Source organism: Rhinichthys klamathensis, unplaced genomic scaffold (genome assembly GCF_029890125.1).
Source record: "Rhinichthys klamathensis goyatoka isolate OS25496 unplaced genomic scaffold, OSU_Roscu_1.1 h1tg000059l_1, whole genome shotgun sequence".
NCBI lineage: Eukaryota > Metazoa > Chordata > Actinopteri > Cypriniformes > Leuciscidae > Rhinichthys > Rhinichthys klamathensis.
Genome location: NW_026606604.1, coordinates 7,832,814 through 7,860,017, shown reverse-complemented (window position 1 = coordinate 7,860,017; position 27,204 = coordinate 7,832,814). Strand labels below are relative to the sequence as shown.

Below are 27,204 nucleotides of genomic sequence, written 5' to 3'. Positions count from 1 at the left end.
GTTCAATTTGCAATGCCGATTTGTCTCATGGTGGCAAGGACTCTAAACAATAGGCTACACAACATCGCCACTGTTAAAATGCATAATGTTTCTTATTCTTTTTTTCTTCTTTTTTACAGTTATAAAAGTAAAAGTAGTATTTATTATTTACAGTAATAAAATAAAATGAAATATCCACTTTGTTTACTTCATTAATGTGTTTACTGTGTTAATGGACTGAGGATGAGAGTAGGATTCGGTATTCGGTTTCGGATTCGGCAGAATCTTAACCAGTGGATTCGGTATTCGGCCGAACCCCACAAATCTGGATTCGGTGCATCCCTAATACAATATGTGATTTTGGATGCAGCTAAAGATGTTTTTTTTTTTGCTATATTATGCTAAATGCTATATTAAAAGTAAACAAACTCAAACATTCCAAAAATATTGCACTTTGGTCAAGATTTCAGGATTGTTTTTTTGTGAAGACATTATATTGACATTAGGCTTGCTGCAAGGCGAGCTGACTAACAAGACGATGGCGGAAGATTTGGTTTCAAAGAAAAATTTGAAAGTGCTTATTTTATTTGGCAATATTTTGGATTTAAACCCAATGCTAATAGGGAACCTGCAAACATAATCATGAACCCACCATCCAAGCAATTGCCGCCCCCGAATTGCCATTAAAAGTAAAAAGCGCACGGCCGCACAGACGTTCATAAGCGATATAAGTGAAAAAGAGCAGAAAAACTAGGAAGCCAAACAGAAAACCAACCGGGTAGGGATTTTTACAATGTTTCTAACACATCTTATTTTGGTTTTATAAAAATAAGATGTATTTGCAACTAAAATGGAATCTTTTTTTTTGTGTAATCCAAATAGTCTTGCAATTTTCAAATGAATCATTCTTTTCAACCAGTTCTCTCAAATGATTCAGGCCAATCTGCAAAACATTTGTACATCACTCAATTGTAAAATCGGGTTGATTCAACAAGCATTTTTGAAGGGGATAAACCATCCTAACGAACTGATTTTCTAAAACAAATATTTTCAATGCTAATCTAGAATGCTAATCTGAGCTCTTTATCAGAGCGACACACACTGCTGGTGTATCATTGCGACATCCACAGTCTGTGCAAAATGTGGAAGAGCCACGGCCATGAACTTTGAGTTATGATTTTAATAAAGGATCCGCTGTTCTCCAGGATGCCGTGCATCATTTGAATGGAATGATTTGTCTTTTTTTGCACACATTTGCTTGACTTTTAGGGAAATATACACCAGAAAGACTGCAGGTATCACCGAAGCTCTACACGATTATCTTTACGGTTTCACAGCTCTCTTAGTTAATGGGATAAATCAGGCTCTGCTTCCAACATACCCTATATCTTGTCTTCAATAACCAAGGAAAGTCAAAACTCCACAGGTTCAACACTTTTCGATCCGGAGAAATCAATACAGGATATGAATGGACTTCATTATATTATTTGTTCTTGGGAGAATACTTTTGATGCGCCGTCGAATCGATGTGTCTGCTTAGAAACAATAGCGTGAGCGCCTACAGCGCTTGTGTTTACACCGAGACGTTTTGTGTCTTTTGAAGAGCCTGATTCTCCCATTCAGTCCTTCCAAGTCCCTTCAGTTCTGACTACAAGTCTCGCTGATTGCAACAGTTCGAATTACAGCGCATTCTTTCAACCGCTACCGTTCCTAAACCAAAAGGTGGTTCGTTCTCCATTGACCCAGACCTGACCTGAATTCGGCAGGCGTGCGGGGAACGAAACCAAGCCAGGCCCGGTTGAGCGGGTTTTATCCTTGAGGATAAAACACTGCAAAGGAAGCAGCAATCAGAATCAGTTTTCGGCGGCGCTGATGAAGCACACAGATGTGTGTTGCATGCAGTTTCTCAGCAGTCAGACTCTTTGATGTGTTTGAAAGGACGCGTGTCACAGCGGGTGTTCTCGACAAACTCATCTTCCAGATCCAAACCCCACGATTCACAGCGCTAATCCTCCACTAAACCCAAAATATTAACACAAAAACGCATTTTCTTTCATCACTTGCAGGAACATTTCCAAAGCAAGAAAAGCATCACAAATAGTGATTATATTGAGTAAGACGAAATACAAATTACGGCTTTTTAAAGCGGAGGATCTGTAATCGAACGCATTATGATTCTATTAAGAGCCCAAGTTATTCTGTAATTAAATTTTCATATTAACTCAAAGGACAAATGTCTGAATGCAAAAAAGGCTCTTCAGATCCCAAGTGTTCCCACTGAACAGGTAGGAGAGGGAAAGACATTACCGAAACATTAAATCAACCTTTAAAAATAGTAAATGCATTTATTCAAAGATAGAGATTCAATTTGCATACAGATACTCTATTTGATTACTCCCCAGACACAAGCAAGCCATGATGTGGAGAGTTTAGAAACACTTTTCAATCTGCAATCTAAATATTATGCTTAACTATACTGTATCTCATTTACAACAAAGTTTTCTAATTAAAACTTTGTGTACAGCTGAGACAAATGCAGGGCTGACGATACCAATTAAAAGTAATTGCGTATCAATGCACACACACAATGCACACCATGACAAATTGTGTCATAAACTAGAAACATATTTAGACATGAGTCGCATAGATTATTAATTATGGTGACGTCACACAACAAAGCAACCTCTTCCAGGTAGCACTGTGATTCTAATGAGCTATTAAGTACTTTATAAAGTAATTATAATGTTTGTTAATGAAATTATAATGTTTGTTAATGTTAATGGAAGCTATGATAAAGCAAAACACTACTGAAGTGAATGAGAAAAATCTTGCATATAAAAGTAGACAATTAAAATAAAAAAAATCAGACAATATGTATCTTTATTGCATTTATACACAATTTTTTTAAAACATTTGATCAAACTTAAAGGGGTCATATTATGCTTTTTCACTTTTTCAAATTTAGTTAGTGCGTAATGTTGCTGTTTGAACATAAAAAAGATCTGCAAGGTTACAAAGCTCAATGTCTACTCCAAAGGAAGATATTAGTACTAGTCAATCATTTTATCCCTTAAAACTCATCTTTGATGATCACCAAAATTACAAATTTAAAAAAATGTTCTTGCTTCATTTAGTATACGCGGTTCTATGAATATGCAAATGAGCCCCTCCTCCACTCGCTCACTCAGCTCAGAGATCCACTCGTTGACGATCACACGTTGACCTGATTGGTTACAAGGTAGTTTGTGATGTCAGAAACACCAGTGATTTCAAACCGCTTTTAGTTCACAGCAGTTTTAAGGAGAAAATAACTCAGCAATGCTCTTGACTTATGAATTTGCACATGGTTTGTCTTAAAGCATATTAAAAACACCACATAGACATATTAACAACATTAAAAGCTTGATTTTCACTACAGGCGGACTTTAACGGAATCCACTTTCCATGAACTACAATGAACGGCTCGTTTGGACTACAACACGATTTTTCCGGGCTTTATGAAGTCATAATGTTCCTCATTTAAATAATCCCCGGCCCACGGAATATGCAGAAATGAGGACGAGGCCTGGATGAGCTGCTGATATGTCAAAGATACACTGTTTTGTCCACCCTTCATTCGGCTGACGAGGTTAGAGTGGTTAAAATGTATTTTAAACACTGTTCCTGAACATTATAATCCCGATGTTTATCTGTGCACTGCACATTTTACGAAGAAGAGCTTCCAGAACTACAATGTAGGCTACACACAAAAGCTTCTCCTGAAATGGAACAGTTTCCTCTTTGTCGGGACAATCTGTTGTTTGTGGATGACAACTTGTAAGTATGTCTTATTATTTGCAGTTGCGTTTTCTATTAACAGTTTTAATTATAAGTTTTATGTTGTTGCTACGCTCACCTGCTAGCCAACATACATTAGTGTTGATATAGTGTTGTTTACTACAGCTTTTGTAAACTCTCGCTTTTGTAAGGCTGTTCACCGCCGTTACATAGGAAAATTAACTCGATTACTCGATCGATTACTGTTTGTATAACCATAGTTTTCCGACAAATATCATGATTAAATGGTGGATAACATCGTACCTATAATCTACAAGAAAAACATACCACTCTGAAACGTCCTGTGAAATCCGTGCTTGCAAAGTCCGTGCATGAAATCCGTTCTGGATGCTCTTCTTGTTTGTTAACATTGTCAGGGTCTGAATTGGGTTAGAAATTACCGCAATCCTTTACAGTTAGAGCAGAACTCGCGGTTATGGAGGGGTGGGACATTTCCCATTAACACACGCTAAGTGCTGCCAATCATAACACACTGGGCCAGCTAACCAATAACAGCACATTTCGTATTTCGGAAGGAGGGGCTTTATCGAAACCAGAACTAAAGAGAGAGGAGCTGTAATAATGTAAAATATGTGAAAAATAATTTGTTTTGATCAATCAAGCATGAAAGCATATTCTAATACTGTACACCCCAATAACAAAATCAAGACTTCGTAAAAGGGCATAATAGGACCCTGTGTCGAGCAGGACGAGGCCGAAGGTTTGAATGAACTTATTACATTCAAAATATATTTTTTTATATCATTACTGCAATTTATCAGTATTTTTTGTCCTGTTTGATCTTTTATGGTGGTCTTATTATAAAATCATCATTAGATAATATTTGACTTCATATTTGTAAAAGTACATGGATGCTTTCCCGAAAAAACAAAAACTGTTCTTATTATACCAAGTGATTCGTTTTTCAGCCCACTACAGAGCATTTTTGTTTGATTTGAATAAAGTGCTGATATATAACAGCCTGATCTGATACTGCACACTGTCTTGGACAGAGACTCTGGCTTCATCTGAAATCGCCATACTTCCTTACTATATAGTAGAGAAAAACGGTATGTGATAAGAGTAGTATGTCAGAATTCATAGTACTCGTAAAAGACTAGGCAAAGAGTACCAAGATGACTAATTAATTTAGACGAATTTCTGAAATGTGCATACGATGGACAGTTTACTGTCCCATGAGGCCACGAGAGAGGATTTATGAATGGGAAAAAGTGCAACTAACACTGGTAGGTCACATGACAACATGGCAAATGTAGTCCATTCATACTACACACATTTATACTATATAGAACATACTTTTTAGCGGTGGAAGGGTAATTACTTATTACTTAAGAGTATGCAATTTCGGATGCAGCCTCTATCACTTACCTGTAACACTGTGGCTCCTGCATGGAGGAACTGCAATCCGGACTCTGCAGAGTCGATGCCCCCGGTGGCCAGAATGGGAAAACCAGGCAGAGCTTTCGCTATAGCGGACACTGCTCGCAATGCGATGGGCCGAATGGCATTTCCTAAACAGATGCAAGCAAAAAATAAAATAAATGTAATAAAAATAAATAAATATATACATATCATATATATATATCAAATATATATATATCATTATTCACTGGAACCATTTTTTTTACTTTTATAGATAAAAAAAAAAGTCCAGTGTGAAGATCTCGGATCTCAGGTGGAAGGACTACAGCAGAGATAAATTATCTTCGTTAAACGGCATCTCATCCTCTAAAATTTCAGGCTGAGATTCTCTAGGGAGCGCTGTGCCTCCTTACATTACACCCTTTATTTATTTACCTGAGCCGCAATGTCTTGAATAAAATTAAAACCCCTGATCTGATCCCGCTGACAGACGGGGCCGTTTATCACATTAGATTTAACTTCATTTCACTGGCAGCCTTTTTTCCCCTCATTGATCAGTGGGAGACATTGTCTCTCCTCATTTGGCGCTGGTGTCACTAAAGACAAAGAGCGCGGGCCAGCGCTCTCTCCCACACGCTAAATGACCCTTATTAATGATACGGAGGACTTGCGTTAAAGGAACACCGTCTCAGTCGATCTTCTCTGAAGAAGCATGTAAAGTTAATGGCGGCATTTCCACGTATATTACAGAACATGTGAAACAGCAGCAAAAGGTTTCAAACACAGGATGCACATTCATCCTACATAACATAAATAAGGGATATATTATGTGTTTCCACAAAAAAAAAAAAAAAATCCACAAAATATATTTTTAACATCTTCCCTAGACAGCAGCAATGAGATTAAATGGAAAGAATACAAAGACTTTTACTGATGTCCCACGATTCTCTGATTTTTATCCCGAGAAAAAGACATAAGCAATCTCATATGTATCTTTCTCTAGAGCTTCTAATAAATCTAAAAAATATCTCAAAAAAGTGGTCAGATTTGCTGAGCCTGAGACACCACAATTTGCAATTTAAAGTTAGATTTTAGTACAATCTCAAACATTTCTCATCAAAATTCTTCCAAAATATGTACAGCTATTGCTCCTAGTTAGGATTAAGGATTTGAACAAACACTTATCTTTAAAGGCCAAGTGAAGTGCAAAAACGTTATCGTTATAGTTGTGGTGTCGACTATTATTTGAAATTTTTAACGTTTTTTAGAATTATATTTTTATACATATCATCCTTGGTGTGAACGGGGCTTACATGTTTTACTGAATTTTCAGAGAAACATCTGAGACAGTCGGTTCATCTTTTTGCAACAACATTGCGCAAGCCAATGAAAAACAGAGTATTTGAAAAGCTATGTAATATACTGACACACATTTCAGTCTACTTAGTCAGGGGACACTTAGCAGGTCTGCCAGCTGACACTCAAATCTAATCCAGCGGATTTAAATGGAAGGAGGACCCATATTCAGTGGCCACGCAGGAAGCGCTTCTCAGGAGGAGATACTGACACCTCTAATTGCATTAGAAATGGATGAGCTACTCTCAGCGACTGCAGCCTCTCCACAGGTAGGACCCTGTCACCCCGGAGCTGTTTACAAACACATAGGGGGAAAAAAATTGCTTTTATGAGACTCTGATGGACAAAAAAGAAATAAAAAAGGAGCAGGGGAGGGCGTTGAAAGATTGACAGATGGTGTCAAACTCCTTCACGACCCTCGTTTTCTTATTGGGAAACAACAAGCCTCATTGTTTCCATATGATGTGGAAGCATGTTGTGTGGCGTGTTGTCATGGTTAGTCTAGCAGAAACCGTCGTCGGGTCACTAGAGGGTCTGTGTTTGCGGGATGGGGAAAGCTTCTCATCTCTGGTGAGTCCGAGGCGCTTGCTAAAACGCTGCACGTCACACCTGCTATTCCGATGAATAATTCTGAGCACAGACGGATGTACGGAGGAATCAGGCAGGACACAGAGGCCTGGAATTTGGCATCATCAAACAAGAAGAAGAAAGGCAATAGGAGAGAAAAAAAAAATCACGTACAAGGAGAGGCAATTAGGGAAATACACACAGACCTGACCTATGGTATGATAATGAACATCCTGTCTAACTCCCTCAAGCGTACACACACACAGAGAATGCTGGGAATGGTAATTGAAGCTGAGGAAATATACAAGAGCTGTTCATTTGTTTCAGGAGAACATAAGTTATTGACACAGAAAGGTTGCACGAATCTGTATTTTGGGGATGAAACTGAAATGTGGAATCAGATGTGAGAGGAATTAGAAGTCACGGAGAAAGAGATGGAAATATAGATGAAAAGCAGGAGCTTGAAGGCATGGTGGAGACGTCAAACATGCACACCCATCATTATCATACTGTGTTAATGACTAATGGGTAATGCTCTCAGAGAACGGCCGAGCTCCACTGGGTTTGCCATAAATATTCGTCTTCCATATATACATATATATTCAGATTTCCATAATTAATGGGATTTGCGAAGGCAAGTGATGCTTCAATATTACTGTCGGTCATTCTTTGAGTTAGGGATTTGAACAGACCTCTAACTCTAAGTATTAAACACATACCGTGTGGACCTGAGCCCCATCTAGAGAAACAGTGGAATACCATATAAACTTACTTATGTGTGGACTTGTTTGACTTAGGCCAGTAAGAACACTAAATCATTATCACTTGCATCATTGGCAGCGCTAGGCCGGGGGTTGCCTGTCCATCGCTTTGCTTCAGAAGGCCTTTATTAGGCCCCTGGAACAGTATGGATTACTTTCATGATGGATGATGTGCTTTTTTGAGCTTCAAAATCTAAGGTCACTCCCATTATAAAGCTTGGAAGAGACAGGGAATATACCTAGGATGGCTTTAGGGCATAGGTTCTCAAAGTGCGGCCCGCGGGCCAATGGCGGCCCGCCGAAACATTTCTGGCGGCCCGCGATAACATCTGATTACATCTGTAAAACTGTTAAAACTATTGCTTTGAAAAAATGAATATCTCAGTTTAGTGGTGTTTAGCGGCATCTATAGGCATAAGCGGTAATTACATGGTCCGACCGACCAATCGCACTCGACCTCACTCCCAAGGCCACCAGGAACAGTGGTTGTCTACACAGGAATAGGAATCGTGGCCAACCGAAACCAGCACCACAAATCCCATTGCAATTTAAAAGGGTATGTTAACCAAGTAATCAATATTCAATGTGACTTAATAATAATCTTAACAATGTCAAGCTTAATAGCCGCGTTTCCATTACCTTTCAAATTTTTCGCGGGCGCGAACACTTGCATTTTCCTATCAACAGTGGAAACAACTTAAACTAGTCTATCATTTCTGGTCATACAGAAAATAATAATGCATTATTCGCAACTACTTTTATTTGTGTAAACAACAAGAAAACGTGCTTTTGTAAAATAAAATAAAACAATCAGTAGGCTACGCGCTTTCATGATCTCCGTGAACTGGAGCGCGAGAACTGAAACAAAATATAGCCTATGTCTATTTAAAGCTTAAAATGTGCACTTTTAAACAAACAAACTCGAATCGAAAGCAAATACCTGATTATGTAATCCGTGAAAGGTGGATTTCTCTCTAAAAGCGCATCTGCTTAACAGCGGAGATGGAGATATGTTTTTAGCCGACACTTAACAATAGTTTATTAATAAACAATTAAAATGACTCGCTGTTTTTTCAGACGCATGTATTATCATTAGCCTATAACTCACCTATAAATCAGGCTAGATCAGACACAGGCTATATGGCTCTTCTCATTCATCACTGCGGGAAAAATATCAATTCCAGGTTCTAATTTGGCCTTAGAAAACCAGTAAAATCGACATGTTTTCCATATTAATTTGTGAATATTTAAAATGTTTAATAAAGGGGCAAAACGTCATTTAAACAAAAATCTGAAAAAGTCTGTCGATATACTTTTTTTCGCGCAGCAGTTGGTGTAGCCAGTTCAAATTAAAATTGTGTTCAACTTTGCGTTTTAAAAAGACAACAACCGTTCATTTTTCGTTTTTCAGTTACGGGTTAAAAAAGATAGATAATAATATGCAATTCTGCAATAATGGAAACGCGACTGACAAGCAATGATAGAAATGAATGATGATGATGACTTGTTTGGTAAGCTTCTATTTTAAAAGTTTCTTTCTCTCCCCCCCCCAAGATTTTCACAAGTTTTGCCAGGTTTAGCCTCAGTTATGAATTAAAATGTGTTTATTGCAACTAATGTAAACTGTAGAGATGCAACCTGGTCATTAAAATAATTTCAAATGGGATTTTCTTTTCAGTTTTTTTTTCCAGTTTTCTCCCCCGCCCCATTGGCGGCCCCAAGTTCAATGTTGGGTTCCTAAATTGGCCCTCACCTATCAAAACTTTGAGAACCCCTGCTTTAGGGTGAGTAAATCATGGGATAATTTTCTGCCACTGGAAACCATATAGCAACATGCCAAAACCACTTAGCCACAAGATACTAAGCAAAAAAGAAAGAAAGAAATCAGCATTTATGTCTTGTTTTCTGGTAAAATATCTAAATAAACAACTTTAATTTAGAAAAATGTATGTGAGAAGCAAAACTGCATAAGAGATTGTTTTTGAGGATTAATTGGTCATTAGTTTTGTCCTGTTTTAAACACAAACCTCACAAATTGTGACTGGTTTTAAGAGGAAAAAAACAATTTGCATGTATTTTCTCAGAACAAAATACATTCTTTGAATATAATTTGAATAAAAATGAATCAAATTAATAAATACAATAAAACTGATCTTGTTTTAAGGATGTTCTAATATTTTTTATAGAAAACTATAGACAACATACAGATCAAGAACACTTTGCAGTGCGAACAGAACCGGACTGCACAACTACAATAGTTGTCTGTCACAACATGCAGTGTGAGAGAATAACTACATCTTCTTCATAAAATGTAAAAATCTAGTTCAAAATTATAATTCTGGTTTGTTTGAAGACACAAACCCCACACCTGATCACCCTGACGGACCCATGACAGTCACATTAGTATAATAAGCAATTTCTATGAATACCTGATTGTATGTTACAATAATAGCACGAGGAGATGGCGAACGTGTGTCCTCGTTTAAATGTGATGTAATAAAAGACTTAAGATAACTCTGACATTTGAGAAAATGTCATCAGTTCACCTTTTCTCTTTGATGAAATGATGGCATTACATTTATACAATTATGCGATTAAACAAAGTAACGTGCCAGAATCTGCTGAGAACAGTGAGGGGCACAAAGTCATCGCCGCCAGCCTCAAAAACATCGGCTGACACACTGAAAACTGATAGCAAACTGCAAGAAAATTATTTGTAAACATTACATCCCAAGTCAAGGTCATCAAGGAATTTATCTCGATGCAGGTTACAATGATGCGAAATAGATAATAATAATAAAAAAAAGTGTTTATGAACCTGCAAAGGCAGAGCACTGCTTAAAGCACATTTTGTGTGTGACACTATGGAAACCGTTTCTGGTATCACTGCGTACTATCTAGTGGTCAGGGACTGATGCATAATTCAGAGATCTGGTCAGAATGCTGGGCGTCTGTGGTCAGTTAAGGCCACTGCACATTGTGAAGTGTGTGACGACCTCAGCACAAATGCCTCCTTTCACAACACCACTGCTGGCTTTAGACACTGACAAAGCACATCGCCTCATACAGCTGAGAAACTCACTCAAATAATGATTAATGAATGGGAAAAGGACCAAAAAAAACACATGGTACACTCTACTCTACAACCACAACAATCAAGCATACCTTTGCTCCAAGGTACACTGGCTCTTGTATATAATGAACAGGGTTGGACGCATGAAAAGCAACGTGCATTATGTAATCAGATTGATGTAATGAGTAACTTAACACATACATTTACACATAAATATTTCACATTACTTTTTAGTTTAATTAATTAGATTAAACTTATTTTTCAAACAATTGAATTAAAATTGTCTCCCTTCTCCATAACCTTGTCACTTAGACATGTGCACTCATGCGTACACGGGAACAGACAAACCCCTGTGTCAGGAGTGGTACGAATATAATATTCTCAATGTGTTTTTAAAAGAAAATGAAGATGTATGTTAATAGTTGTTAAGTTCTGAGTAAAAAAGAAAAAAAACACCTGCAAGGCGTGGAAGATGGCAAACCTAACGCAACACATTACTTTCCATAAAAAATAAACTAAGTAACGTAACTAGTTACTTTTTCAGGGAGTTATACAATATTGCAACACATTACTTTTAAAAGTGACTTTCCCCCAACATAATGGCTGAGGTGGTTTCAAAGCTTTTCCTTTGTAACCATTTTCACGTTCACACAAAAACAGACAAAATAATTTGGCATATTGCATCTAAAATGTAAGCTTTCCAATATTAAATTATCGTATCACTGTTGAATAAAAGCCATATCACACTTTCAGTTGTGAAATTTGTGTGAACCCCCCACCCAAATGCCTTTTCCCTTCAAATAAAATTTTTTTCAGCATTAATTGTTTTTATTTTAAATATGATTGTGCTTCACAATTAAGTGCATGCATTTGGCAGACGATTACACATAGTAAGTTATTGTTCAACTAACTGGGATGCGTAAGGACGAAATGAAATGCATCAAATAGAAGCAGATGTTACATAACATCATAGCCAGTTTAACGCATTTATTCATGGCTCGAATGCCTGAATTACAAACCCTGTACAGGTTGCGTAGAATAAGAACACAAGCCTTATTATTTATCTGATCTTAACAACATCATGTTGAAGAAATCTGAAAAGTTACGGTACACCGTTGTTACCTCTAATCAAAGCAGGTTTTTGTAATTATAAAAACCCGCTCACAAAGTAAGGTAAGTATGGGGGCGGATGATGTGCTGTAATTAACGCTTAAACTACTCATTATTACTTTTAGATGTGCAAAGCCATGTACTGTAACCTGTTCTAAATTTCCCACCTATTTAATACTAATCCAATTATGATGCAAATGAGGACAAAGCATGCACTGAAATCACTTACGCCGCTGCATAAATAAATCACAAAGATATATTTATCGATCCCTGACTAAAAAAAAGCTCAAAAAAGCTCTTCTGCAGATCCCGCTAAATGTTCATAATGTTTCCTATAGTTCAAAAGTTTTCAATATTAAGATGATTATTTCCAGGTTTAAATTAAATTCTGAAACCCATATTTTCAACATGGTGTCAGACCTTCATAGTATAGTATATGCAATGTGCACCACCATTCAAAAGTTTGGAGTTAGAGAGATTAATACTTTCATTCTGCAAAGTAAAAAAATGACAGTAAAGTAATTTACATTGTTACAAAAAATATATATCTTTTAAATAAATGCTGTTTTTTTACCCCCGAAAAAAAAAAAATGCATCACAGTTTCCACAAAAATGTATGAATGTGTTGTCAACATTGATAATAATACGAGACCGTTGTTGTTGTTTTTCGAGCAGCAATTGAAAAGGATCATGTGACACTGAAGACTGCAGTTAATAATGCTGAAAATTCAACTTTGCATCAAAAGAATAAATTACATTTTAAAATATATTAAAATAGACCAAGAATGGAACAAGAATAGACAAAATTATTTTGAATTGTAATGAAATTTCACATTCAAAGTGTTACAGATTTTACTGTATTTTTGATTAAATAAATGCAGCCTTGGTGCGCATAAGAGACTTTCAAAAACATAAAAAGCAACACTTTTGAATGCCAGTGTACGTATTATTATTCCCTTGAGTTCCACGTTATAACCCTTTAAGCTACTTAATTTAACCTAACACATTAATTAGTTTATGATGAATAAGACATCTATGTATGCACTGAATACTGACACGCTGATATCAAAGTCTCAAGCTCATGTTTGACTGTTTGGTCCTTTACTGGGTGGATGGACACAGGAGTGATTGACAATCTAATTCAGCGAGTGCGTTATAGATGCCTCTTCTGGTGCGTGTTCTTATCATTAGCAGTTAGCCTATGGTTATGTTCACAGCCCACTGCCGCTGCCCGCCCATAAGATTTAAGGGCCTGCCCTTTAGAGAATATTTAACATAAAATTGAAATCTTGACAGCGGTGAGAAATCCGTCCTGAGCGAGGCGAATTTAATTAATCAGACCTACCATACCGTGCTCTGTCCAACACGGCAGGCCACGAATTAAACAGCCGAGAGCTCCCTGCATCGTTACCATATCACCTCCGCACCGTACGCACCAAGCAGGAGGCAATGCACTGATCTAGCTAGATGCAAATACAACAAAAAAATCAAAAAGAAAAACACAAGCAAACAAAACTCGACATATTTCCCAAGAGGCCCTCTCACACAGACGATGCATTTATGACCTGAGCGAGAACCACAGACTCAGAACTGGGACTGTATTTCTTCTTTATGCGGCGCCGCATCTGTGTCGAAACTCTCTGAGGATTGTTTAAGTAGTAAACGAAAGCAGTGTGTACTCAGAGTGTGAGCTTTTGCATTTGACGGTAATGTGGCTGAACGTACAGCGGGTGACCGCGGCGCTCAAACGTGCCGGGAGACGAGTGGCGTTCTCTCACTGTCATTACAGAAAGATCACGCTTGTGTTACTTTCAGCATGACAATCACCACAACAGGCACGTAGAATGAGGCATCATGGGTATGCTGGGAAAAGATGAGGTGGGATTGGAGCTCCAGGGGTTAGAAACCGATGCACAGGTGTGTTTTCTCTGAGGGTTGAAGGAATAAAATCTTAGTGATACATAAAATGTTGAAGGAATGACAAAAAATCATCCTTCCAAATCCATATGAATCTACTCTTTTCAATATAGTAAAAGTGAATAAAGACTGTCAGGCTACAAAATGACAAAAAAAACACCATTAAGGTTTAATACAGTACAAGTAATCCATTCCCTGGTTTCACAGACAAGGCTTAAGCCTAGTCTCATGTTTAAGATGTTTTAACTGAAAGCAACACTCTAAAAATGCTGGGTTGTTTCAACCCAAATTTGGGTCAAATATGGACAAACTCAAATGTTGGGTTAAAAATGTAATTTAAAATTAACCCAACTTCAACTTTCACTTTCAACTGTACATTTTTTTAAATGACATTTTTAACCCAACATTTGAGTTTGTCCATATTTGACCCAAATTTGGGTTGAAACAACCCAGCATTTTTTAGAGTGAACTTGCACTGACAGATCTCAAAATATTTCCGTGACATTGTTTTGTCTCAAGATGTACACCAGTAATATTTCTTCCAAGGCTCATTTATAAAAGCTACTTAAATGTTTTAATTGAACTAAAACCTAATTCTGGCTTAATCTAAGCCCTGTCTGTGAAACCGGGACCATATGACTTGTGCGATAATATGACTTACTGGAGAAGAATATATTATATTATTCTCTTCTGAAGTCATGATCATTTTGTATGACAAACAGACCCAAATTTAAGTCATATTCATAATATAATATATTCTCCTCCAGTAAGCTGTAAACTGCTTTCAGTCATTTTGAATCATTACATCATTAAAGGGATAGTTCAGCCAAAAATTAAAATTCTGTCATTAATTACTCACCCTCATGTCGTTCCAAACCTGTAAGACTTTCGTTCATCTTCGGAACACAAATGAAGATTTTTTTTATGAAATCTGAGAGCTTTCTATCCCTCCATTGACAGCTACACAACTACCAATTTGATGCTTCAAAAAGTTTATAATGAGATCGTTAAACTAATCCATATGAATTGAGCGGTTTAGTCCAAATTTTCTGAAGAGACTCGATCGCTTTATATGATGAATAGATGGCTTTTATATTCACATACATAAAGTTCTCAGATTTCATCGAAAAGATCTTCATTCGTGTTCTGAAGATGAACGGAAGTCTTACGAGTTTAGAACGACATGAGGGTGAGTAATTAATGATAGAAGTTTCATTTTTGGGTGAACTATCACTTTAAGTTAAACTAGAGAACCAAAACAATTAGATTCATGAACAAATCATTCACTGCTACTGTACTTCACTCATGAACATGCCAAAGACAGCTTTTAAATAAATAACAAAACAAAATTTTGTTTTTGTCTGAGCAAGTTCAGTTTACTTGAAAATCCACGTTGAGAATAATATTATTTAATGCAGCGCCAATAGAGTCTCATGAATGTGCAGTCGAGCGCAGAAGACCAATGGCCACGGTCAGGATTTTTGTTAAATAATACATTACATTTTGGTTTGTCTTTCACCAAAGCCTATCGCAATTCCCCAGAACACTTGGAATATGAGAAACGTGTTGCATGGGACCACTCTGGAATAGTTTTTTAAAAACTTGATGATGGTCGCTATTCACTGCCATTTAAATGGACGAGTGCTAGCGGGACATTTTTTTTGACAATGTCTCCTGTTGTGGTCCAAAAAAACGGCATACTGCTTTAGAACAACACCAGGGTGAGTAAATGATGACTTCATTTTCCTTTTAGGATGAACTATCCCTTTAAGTAAACTGAACTTGTTCAAATTGTTTGCTATACAGACCAATTTTATGATACTTTAATTGCACTTTTTTGGGGGGTAATTTTAAAGCTTGGTGGCTTCAGTCCTCATTCCCTTATTCATTATATTGGAATGAGTTGTCAGGATATCCTTTAAAAAATGTGATTCCCACAGACGGTAGAAAGGTTTGGAACAACATAGCCTACAGGTGAGTAAACTATGACAGCGTATTCATTTTTTGATTGAACTATCCCTTTAAAAGAAGTGAAGAAGTAGTAGCTGGGCATAACAGACAGAGTGAGGTTATCTCATGGGAACAACCATGTGATACATTCTCTCTCTCTCTCTGAAAATGGTAGGCAGACAGGCAAACACATCCATGGCCACATCCTGCAGCTCTTAAAGGGGCCCTGATTCCACCCACTCCATGACACTGTGCTAATGCACTCTCAGAAAGGTCAATACTCACACAAACACACACACGTACACACGCCTCAGCTCAGCTATTGAAAGGAACCTCCCAGAGCACTTTTAATTGTCAGTCGCTACAAGCCACATACAGACACTCTGGAGTGAATCTAAAATCCATTAAATGGAAAATTTGACTTGCAAAAAGTGAGGGTGGTTTAAAAAAACTTTAGTTTGGTAGGTCAGCGGGACCAAAGATTAAACGAGGCCTTAAAATTCAAGCCAACCAACATCACTTCTTGTTATGTTTTGTGGCTGTGTGGGAATATAAAATACTATACTATACTATACTATACTATACTATACTATACTATACTATACTATACTATACCATACCATACACCATACTATACTATACTATGCTATACTATACTATACCATACTATACACCATACCATACCATACTATACGCTACAATACAAATAGGCTTTCCAATTAAAAATGATAACCAAATAAATGATGTGAGAACGCATGATATGATGATTAATTGATCAAATTATTTGTTGAAAAAAAACACACAAGTGAGCTGTAGCAATAAGTAAACACAGACCAGTATAAAATAATAAAATTAAAATAAAATAAATAAAATAAAATAAAAGCAAAGTTAAGTTAAGGTAAAAAATAAAAACACTCTAATATAGGGCTAAAATACTTCCAAAATAAAATTAAATGTAAAAATGGAGCATGACTGTACGGAACTACTGTACTTTAAATTATGAACAGCTTGCAGAAAGCTAGTTATGAAGCAGCTTACAATGTACTCACTGTATGAACACAAACTACACTAAACTACACTGCAGTCTGTTGAACTGTAACTCTAAACCAAGAGTTACCAATCCAAATACCAGCACAATGTAGTAATACAAATGCTAGCACAAATATTGAAACTATTCCTATTGTATACTACAGTAGCACTGTACTGTAATACACTCCACTGTACCGTAAAACATTACAATAACAAGGACCATGTTTTGTTTGAGAAATTAAATTTTGGATGAATATTTCATGTTGTATTTCTCTAAGTTTGGGTGGTTTTCAGTACAGTGTTTGTTTTTCTAAAGCATCATTTGTCTTTGCCATTCATTCAGTCAGAAAAATATTTTTTTCATGTCTATTTATACAGTACTGCACTTTAAAAAAAGCAGTGTGTTCTGTCAGAAGAGCACTAAATGTAAATGTGAGAGTGTTTGTTTATGCGTTCTGCATGAGCGTGTGTGTTGTGCACGAAAAGTGTGGCGAGTTGTCTGTGAAATAAAAGTCAGAGCCTGTGATCTCACAGGTATATGATCACTATCAGCTGTAACACACACAAACACACTCTCTGAGAGACTGTGAAGTGTGTATGTGTGTCTCTTCCTACGAGGACAATGTGTGTTTACACAAATGGGTTAAATAACTACAATCACTACAGATAAGAGGTGGTTATTTGGCTCAGAAACAGCATGTGAACCACAGCTCTGAACCTGAAGCTTAAGTCTAATCTAATGCTTTGAGGTCTTCGCTGCAGGTAAGGACAAAATAACTACACATAAAATCACTTTCTGATAACTTAAATGAACAATTTATCTCTTCCAAACACATATGCACTAATTTGATCCATTCATATATTTAGGTAATAGGTACTATTTGTTAAAGGCACGCTATGTAAGTTTTCTGGATCAAAATATCCAAAAGCCACTAGAACAATGTTTTGAACAATATATTCTGCTAATTTGTGTACTTACATTATCCCTAATGTTTCTAAAAATGTTTAAATTCAGCGAAATAAGCAGTTTTAACCAGAACACGGACTGTGTCCGTCCGTCGCCAATCAATGACATCATACCCGCGTTACCCTCGATTTCCGGTTTTATTGTGTAGAAACCATGGAAACACCAAAGACGCTTTAAAATATTGTGTGTTTTATTAGACAGGTGAACAACTGTTTGGATACATTCATGGACAGAAAACGAATCATTGTTATACAGCTCAACACAGTTAGTCTTTTTGTTTAAATCTCGTTTTCTTGATTTACCGCGAGTACCATATTTACCATGCCTAATATGCTTTGCTCCACTGCTCTCGAGCCGTGTGTCGTGCTTGTCTCTCATTAGCAGTCGCTCCAGTGGCCTCGTTCTGCTCCAAAGGATTTCGTAACTTTAATACATTACTGGTCATCCATGAATATGATTTCTGCCCGAGTCCCATGATTCCGCGAAATCAAGGCGTCATCAAGCTACGCCTTCGTTTTGAATAAACGACCTCTAGTGGCGAAAAATTTCATAGCGTGCCTTTAACATTAGTTGGCTTTAACTTTAATTTCTTTCATGTTCTATCGTAAAAGAGGGTTTCAACATACTGTATATAGCTTTACTTTTTGGGGTATTGGGAGTCAGGTCATGCCATATCTTGCTTAGAGTACCACCTCAAAATCCCAATTGAACCTCTGCGTGGGCGGTCACATGTTAATGAGCTGATGACTGACTGTGCATAGGATTTGAGGCACTGCATAGTACCTCCAACTGTTTCCACAACAGCAAATCAGTTTTTCCATGAGACGTCCCCTTTAAATGTAAGCACTGCGGCTAAAGCCCTGGTGAACAACAGTACATCATAGGTATATTTGTTTCCAGGCTGTTGGCAGCGTCAGCGCTGGCAGCTCGTAGGCCTGCAGTCAGAGCGGAGGGTGATGGATGTTTGGTGGGTGGAGCCGGGGAGAGACCCTTGCAGGTCGGGGGCCGGCTCCGCTCATGGGGGATGTCACCGAGCTGCAAACTGCCACAGCTTAAATGGGAAAAAGATGACATTGAGTAGTTCTGCTTACATAAAATACTGCTGCAATAGTTTCACGATTAATTTTTAATGTTGCACCTCGGCTAGCCCAGTTCTTGTCTCCAAAACCAATGCACCTTTTTTCCCTGGTTTTCAGGGATTGTATGAGAATGAAATGGAGGAAGATGGATAGGAGGCTAGCAGCTAAGACAGACTCTGGCCCTTGTCAATCTGTTCAAACACACAAACGAACAAACACACACAATGAAAGAAGGCCTCATAAAAGGCATTAACTATGCAACAGCACAGCAATAGCACAGTGATACAGTACAGAGAACCAGAGAGCAACTGCATCCACATGAATTATTGAGGAAGGGAATGAACACACCGCTGGTCTAAGAATCCCTGAAGAACGGTGTGTGTGTGTGAATATAAGCCTTGTTAAGGCACAAAACATCACGCAATAGTGAACGCACCACACTTGATACTTGATCACACTGTTATCACCATGTTTCCATGAAATGAAAGATAAATAAATAAAGAACAATGATGAATAAACCAGATTTTTACATTTTCTTCAGAAGGCGTTTTCCATTGGTTGTTGCCAAGGTGTTGCAAGGTGTTCTGAGTGGTCACATTGCTTTGCAGTCACTAAGCAACTAATTTGCCAAAAGTTTATCTTATTGTTGCATAGCCAATGGTCTCTGTTGTTCGTGCAGACAGAAATCGCCTATCACCTCACTTTAAAGGGGACGTATTATGTCCCTTTTTACAAGATGTAAAATAAGTCTAAAATAAGTCCAATAAGCGGTGGGGGGGGGGGGGGGGGGGGGGTTATGGGGAGCAAAAACATGCTTTTTTTGTGTGTATATCTTAAAATGCAAATGAGCTGTTGGTCCCTGCCTTCCGGAGCTTGTGCCTCAGATACTCAGAGTATATGAGGCAGTTTCCACAGAATGCGTTTTAGCAATCCACTGCACTGCTTTTCCATTGTTTTCAATTTAAACACGTGCTAAACGGACCTAACAGAAGTCATTACTTTTTAAATTCCTGAGCCCTCATAATCTTTAATTACAATAACTTCCTTCACTCTTGCAGCCACATCTCTTCTCTTCTGAGATGACGTGTTTACTGGCGCGAGGGCGGGACAACCTGTCACTCACACGAGACTGACCAATAGCAAACCACAACCATCCAATCAATTCCCTTTATCGCAACTTCCGTTTAATGCCGACTTTAAGTTTGTTGCTGAATCATGATCAAAATTATGATTGCATGATTTGAGGTAGGGCTGGGCGGTATGACTGTATATATCGTGGCAACGGTATAAAATGTCTATCATTATAGATTTTGCTATATTTTGTTTATCGCGGTATGTAAATATATACGTGTAGCACAGCACTATTGACACCTTAGAATGATGAAACGCATGAATGAGACAATAGAGCCGGCCGGGCATGGTTGATGTTAAAAATTGCTATTTAACACAATAAGTCGTGGATAAGAACGTGCTCGTGCTTTATTTTTAGATTTATATACAGTATAGCGAAAAAAGAGAGGAGAGTTTTTAAATATTTATAATACGAGCCCTCAGGTTTTGCTTGTATATAGAGCTGTCACTGTAATACTTATAAGTTCTGACACATCATTGTCCTTCCACTGACTACCTTTCTCAACTATTTTGATAACTTCAGGAATGTAAAATCTTTCAAGTGACTCCCATGAGCGCAGAATTGTGTCGAATGTTGCTCTAGTCTAGAGTGACGTAAAAGTAGCATGAATTCCTATATGACTGTTCAGACAGGTCGCATTGCAAAACATCTGACCTGTATCGAATTAAGGATCTGTTCACACTATGAAACCTGATCTGAGTCGCATATGAGCAAAGAAATCATATTTGGCCAACATTTACCTGCAATCTGAACATATCTAAAATGCCCATAATGTGGAGTATTTAAGTAAACACAGTCGGTTATGTTTTAAGTGAAAGTAAACAGGTGGGTGTAAACCGTATGTGTTTCAGTAATAATGTATCCGTGTGTTCGCTCTTAAAATGACAGCAGCCTAATAAACCTGCTTTGACCTGTCAGTCAAATCAAACAAAAGAGAAGATAACTTACTGCTCTTTACTGAATAACCTTTGTAGCTTTAATTATTTAATAATACATTTATATATCTTATTAATACAGTCAAGACTATGCAGTATTTTATTTTACATTTTATTATTCCATTTCTGTTCTATTAAATAAACCCATTGTACCTAAACAAAAACTTTGTGTAATTCATATTTTAGTTATAATAAATTACGAGTAACACACTGGTTTAATACTTTGAACAATATTGCATTTCAAATCTCTAACCCTAAGTACGGGCAACACTAAGTGAATCTTAAGCTTAGCAAGTACCACTAATAAATGGAACGAAAATGCTCTAAAAAAAAGCGCCACAGTCAGAATCCTTCAGATGTCAGTGGACAGATATCAGTGTGAAATCCATCAGCATGGTCCCTGTAGAGTGGCGAAGAAAAACATTATTGTCAATATGCCATGGCAACCAGAGGACCCGCATTTCAAAGCTCTCTGTTGATGCTGAACACCAAGTCTGAAAATATGCTCTCCTGAAAGCTCTTGCTACAAACAAGATATCTATACTCTAAAGATTTTGGTGAGGTTACCTGGGAACATCCTGAACAACTACAATATCTTATACTCAGGGCCTAAAATACTAAACTGAGCTCTCTTTCACGTCTTCTTGCACTTATGTTGAGAAAGTAAACGCATGTGTACAGTATAAGTATATTAGATCTGTGCATTCACTCTTAAAGTGACAGCAGCTTAATATTCCACTGTCTGTTTTAAACAACAACAAAGGAAAAAGAAAAAAAAAATCACTCACTACTCTTGACTGAATAACTTTTGTAACTTTAATAAGGATTAATTAATAAGGATGATTAAATTATACAGTGAAGACTATGCATTGTAGGGTTGGAACGGTACATGTATTCGTATCGAACCGAAACGGTACGGGCGTCACGGTTCGGTGCACGAATTTACACGGAGAATACACGGTATAAAAATAAATAAAACTCGCGTGCAAATTAATTAATGTATTGCGGAACTACTGTTAGATACGCGGGTTCTTTAGGGACACATAATATGTACCATCGGCTTAGCTCTGAACGCGCGTTCACTTTAAATGTTGGCTTTATACGCGCGTCCTATTCGCTTTGGACTAGCGTCGAACTAAACGCGAATTTGACGCTCTATTCGCGTTTGGTGTGACCGTGACCGCATAATGAACAGGCTGCGATGTCAAGATTGCAATGCTGGTGTGTGTGTGTGTGTGTGTGTGTGTGCGCGCGAGAGAGAGAGAGAGAGAGAGAGAGAGAGAGAGAGAGAGAGAGAGAGGCGCGCGGGCGCGATCGAACTGTGTGTGTGTGAGTGAGAGAGAGAGAGAGAGAGAGAGAGAGAGAGAGAGAGAGAGAGGCGCGCGATCGAACAGTGGAAACATAAAAAACATACTCCGTCATTTTGTTCATACAGTTCATTAAACCTGCAAAGTGTTTACTTATATTTGTGTACACTCGCAATAAAACACAACATTGTGCTTTTGTCACACTGTAAACTCTTGTCAAACTGTAACCTACAACTGTCACCCAACCAAAATCACACACACACACACACACACACACACACACACACACACACACACACACACACACACACACACACACACACACACACTGTTTTAAAAGCAAAACATATTTATCCAACTCCATTTCAAAACAGTCTGTGGGTCCCATCTTTTGGACATTCGTCATATCGCATTGGTTTTCATTTCTTGTCCTCGGAGAGCACTAATCTTACACATTCTACATTGATTAAAAAAAGAAAATCGAATGTTTTTAATGGTAGTATTATTTTATACAGAAATCAATTATTTATAATTCAGATGAGAATAATGTTACATTGTCAATTAATAATGTTAATTAAAATTAAGGAAAACAAATATATTGATCTGAAATATAGCAAAATAATTTTAAATTAATAGTACAACTACCAAACATATCGCAAGGTCTTTTTGTCTTTTTATTAATTTAATTAATAAACTAATTATATAAAACTATTGCAAGTGCACTACAAATAAACTGGTTCTATGCCTTTATTAATAAAACTTATTTAAAAAATACAATGCCTTCTGCATTTTTGTTTTGCTTTTCCCTCCATTGTACCGAAATCGTACCGAACCGTGATGTCTGAACCGAGGTATGAACCGAACCGTGACTTCTGTGTACCGTTCCACCCCTAATGCATTGCAATTTTATTTTTGCTTATTTTATTACATTTCTGTACCTGAAAAATACTGTAAGAAAAACCTGGAAAGCATTTATTTCATTTATATTGTAATTATTTGTGCTTTTGCTTGAGATTTGATTATTTGTTCTTATTTTATTACTGGCTGTTTACTTGTCTTTAATATTGTTTTAAAATGAAATGTATATTAGTTAGGCTAATAGTTTTTGCTGTGGTATCGAAATGGGAATAGAGAATTGTGAATTTTCACTGGTGTATAAAATGTTGGTGTCATAACTGCCTGTTTTTGCACAAACAGTTTCATGACCAGTAAAAAATATTTATGGCCTGTACATTTTCTTAAGTCACTGGCCATTGGCAGGTGTGGGACTCATATGTGCCCATAATCACCAGCAGAACCAGACAAAAGTGCACCACTGCAATGGAAAGGAGACAGTATCTGACTAAAGCAATTATAATGCGATAGCTGCATCCCATTTCATATACTATGCAGTAAAAGTACGTACTTTGCTGGAGATGGAAGACTTCATACAGTGAGGTCTAAAAGTCAGAAAGCTCAATCTGGGATTGAAAACTATGGTAACTTATTTAAACCTAGAAATAAAAAAAAGGTTTTAGTTCTGAAATATATAAATAAATAAATATGCTTTATAATATAATATAAAAAAATATATATAAAATAAAAAAAAGAAACATTTAATCATTTATAATTGATAAATTATAATTATAACATTTATTTTTAAATTAAAATACATACACACACACACTTCCACATTATGCTTATATTTCCAAGTTTTCCATGACCTGAAGATAATAAAACACAAAGTCTGAAAGTGCAAATGTGCTCATGGTCACCTCATGGTGTAGAAAATGAGCCGTGCTGCTACCAAACCTTGTATAATATATGCTGGCAAGATGTCCATATTTCACATTATAGTGCACAAACTGTTTTATCTTGTAGCAAAAGCCCAGCAGATCAGCTGTTCTACGATCTCAGCACTCCACCAACCTCCATTCCATCTGTCTGCTCTATTAGAGCTTGTGACCAGAGTACACACACACAAACAAACATGCACATGAATTCATATGCACTCCTACACACCTTTAACAGGGGGGGGGGAAGTAGATGTGCACACATAGTCTGTCTGTGCCACACACCCGTTAAACCTCAGAGGAGAAAAGAATGGATCCAGTGAGGTGGGTGACACTCACCAGACACTCCACCATATGTGGTGCGCCTTCCACGACCGATGCCAGGCCAGGGAGAGCCGTCTGCCTTCAGTCCCATCAGCCCTGAAACCGTGTTGGTGGCTGTGACGCCATCTGCTCCACCTGCGCCAACAGGGAAGAGACATTAGGCATGGGGAAGGGGAGGGAGGACGGCCAAATTCCTAAAAAAAAATCTGGATCCCAAAACCTGGGGGTCTGTTTGTGTCGAGTTTTTAACTCGGTACAGGAGAAGTCAGGCTGTTAGTCGAGGTCGTGAGGGGAACGTGTTTCTAGGGCAGCTCTAATGTTTGGACTGGGAACCCGTTTTATTGAGGACATGTTCTACACTTCTGTTTCTTTTCCCTGAAGTCCATTTATAACATTAGTCAAGGTTTCTTGCAGCAAAAATGTGCAATTTAGTTTTATATGACCATTTTCCATCATTCTGTGACCTTTAGAATTAAACAGGCTGTTTTTTGCCAATGTACCTTTAAGACTTTTATGTGCATATGTACAAGTAAAAACAAAAAGGGCAAAGGATGCACATTATTTGATGTTTATCTTTGGATTGTATTATTTTTATGTGCTGCAGTGCAGAATGATGGGAAATTTAGTTTGGTTGACTCTTACTGGGAAAGCTGAGGTAGATTGAATCATTGGAGCATTTGCTGGGTTAAAGAATCAAAGTAAATAATACATTTGCCACTATAATCATATCAAAATGGTATAAATATACCATAAAAACAGCCAAATACCTTCATGTGCAGCCTTGGCAATGTCCACAATGTTGGTCACATTAGGGGTGAGTTTGGCAAAGAACGGGATACGGACAGCCTGCCGAACCCACCGGACAGATGTTCCGCACCAGCTCTGGATCCTGGTCAAATGGGTCATGAAACCAACAAGCAAACTTAAACAAAGATAAAGGAAGCATGAGAAAACAAAACAGCAGAATTTAAATGAACATCAAAGAGATTTTGATTATTGCTTTGAAGTCATATTGACTATTTTAATAATACTTCTATGGTGCTTTGTTAATTCTTGAAAGCTCTAGTCACCATCACAGTAAATAAAATGACTAGAAAAATCTTCAGTATTTCTTCAGAAACTCATTTGGAATTAAATGAGAGGGTAAAAGATGAGAACATTTTGGATGAACTATTTCTTTAAAGGGGTTAGTTCACCCCCCAAAAATTAATTTGTGTTAATTTGTGTTCAGAAGAAGAAAGAAACTCATACAGGTTTGGAACAACATAAGGGTAAGTAAATTATGACAGAATATTCATTTTTTGGGTGAACTATCCCTTTAAATATTGTCAGACTGATAGACCCGAGTCTCTCTGTCTCTGTGTTGTGTGCGTGTGTGTGTCGGATGAGAGAAATACAAGCGAGTGATAGATGGAGAGGGAGCCTGTAGTCGGTGGTGTGAGAGAGAGAGGGATCATAACAGTGTGAACTGCTGTTCCAGGAGGATTTCATGCTTTATTAAGCTGCCCTGGTCTGTCAGTCTGGGCTGTTTAGTGAGAGAGAAAGACTGAGAGAGAGAGAGAGAGGAGAGAGAGAGAGAGATGAGAGAGAGAGAGAGAGAGAGAGAGAGAGAGAGAGAGAGAGAGAGAGAGAGAGAGAGAGAGAGAGAGAGAGAGAGAGAGAGAGAGAGAGAGAGAGAGAGAGAGAGAGGGTTTGGTATTTGTGAATCTTTTGAGGAGAGAAAAGATTGCATTTGTCTCACTAATGTACATTTACTTTACACATACTTTTTAGCAATGTAAAATCACAACTGCAACTTAGACAATGTTTAACAAGCATTCATGATGATAATGAGAATTCACTGAACTATTATCTGTAACACCTGTCTGTATGAAAAGCTAAATTTTATAAGATTCAAATATATATATTAGGACTGTCAAACGATTAATCACGATTAATCGCATCCAAAATAAAAGTTTGTGTTTACATAATATATGTGTGTGTACTGTGTATAATTATTTTGTATATAAATACACACACGTATATATTTAAGAAAAATATGTTATTTATACATAAAATGTTTATATTTATATAAAATATACATTATATATAGGCTACATTCAGTCTATATACAGTATATACATGCAAATATTTCTTAAATACACATGCATGTGTGGGTATTTATGTATTAAAAATAATTATACACAGTACACACACATATATTATGTAAACACAAACTTTTATTTTGGATGTGATTAATCGCGATTAATCGTTTGACAGCCCTAATATATATATATATATGTATGTATGTATGTATAAGCATTAAGCCCCAAGATGCCATGGTTTACAGTGAATTTAGAACAGCTAAGGGATCCAGAGCAGAGGCCTAAAACCCCCTTAGCTGTTCTAAATTCGCTGTAAACTACGTCTGTAAACGGTTAGTCTATAAAAATATTTATTTTAATGAGGTCACAGGTGTATGTTTGTAGAGTAATTTACAACGGCTTTGAACGCGGCTCGACCAATTAGAATCAAGGATATGTTTTATAAATAAATATTTAAAATGAATGAATAAATAACACACACTTCTTTTAAAAGAAGTCTGCTCTTATTTGTTGTACAAAATAATATTGTGAACACAAATAACTATAGAAAATAACATATATATAATATAATATATCTATTAAAATGTCATTTATTTCTGTGTATCTTCAGCATCATTACTCCAGTCTTCAGTGTCACATGATCCTTCAGAAATCATTCTTAAT

At 37.1% G+C, this 27,204-nt stretch overlaps 1 protein-coding gene across 1 annotated transcript in view; it reads right to left on the bottom strand.

Moving 5' to 3' along the window:
• The window catches only part of dpyda.1 (dihydropyrimidine dehydrogenase a, tandem duplicate 1), a 190,950-nt gene that overhangs the window by 28,442 nt on the left and 135,304 nt on the right, over positions 1-27,204 (bottom strand). The window contains 4 exon segments of the mRNA XM_056249222.1: positions 5,185-5,327; positions 24,473-24,592; positions 25,225-25,318; positions 25,320-25,346. Coding sequence (XP_056105197.1) covers positions 5,185-5,327; positions 24,473-24,592; positions 25,225-25,318; positions 25,320-25,346 — 384 coding nt within the window.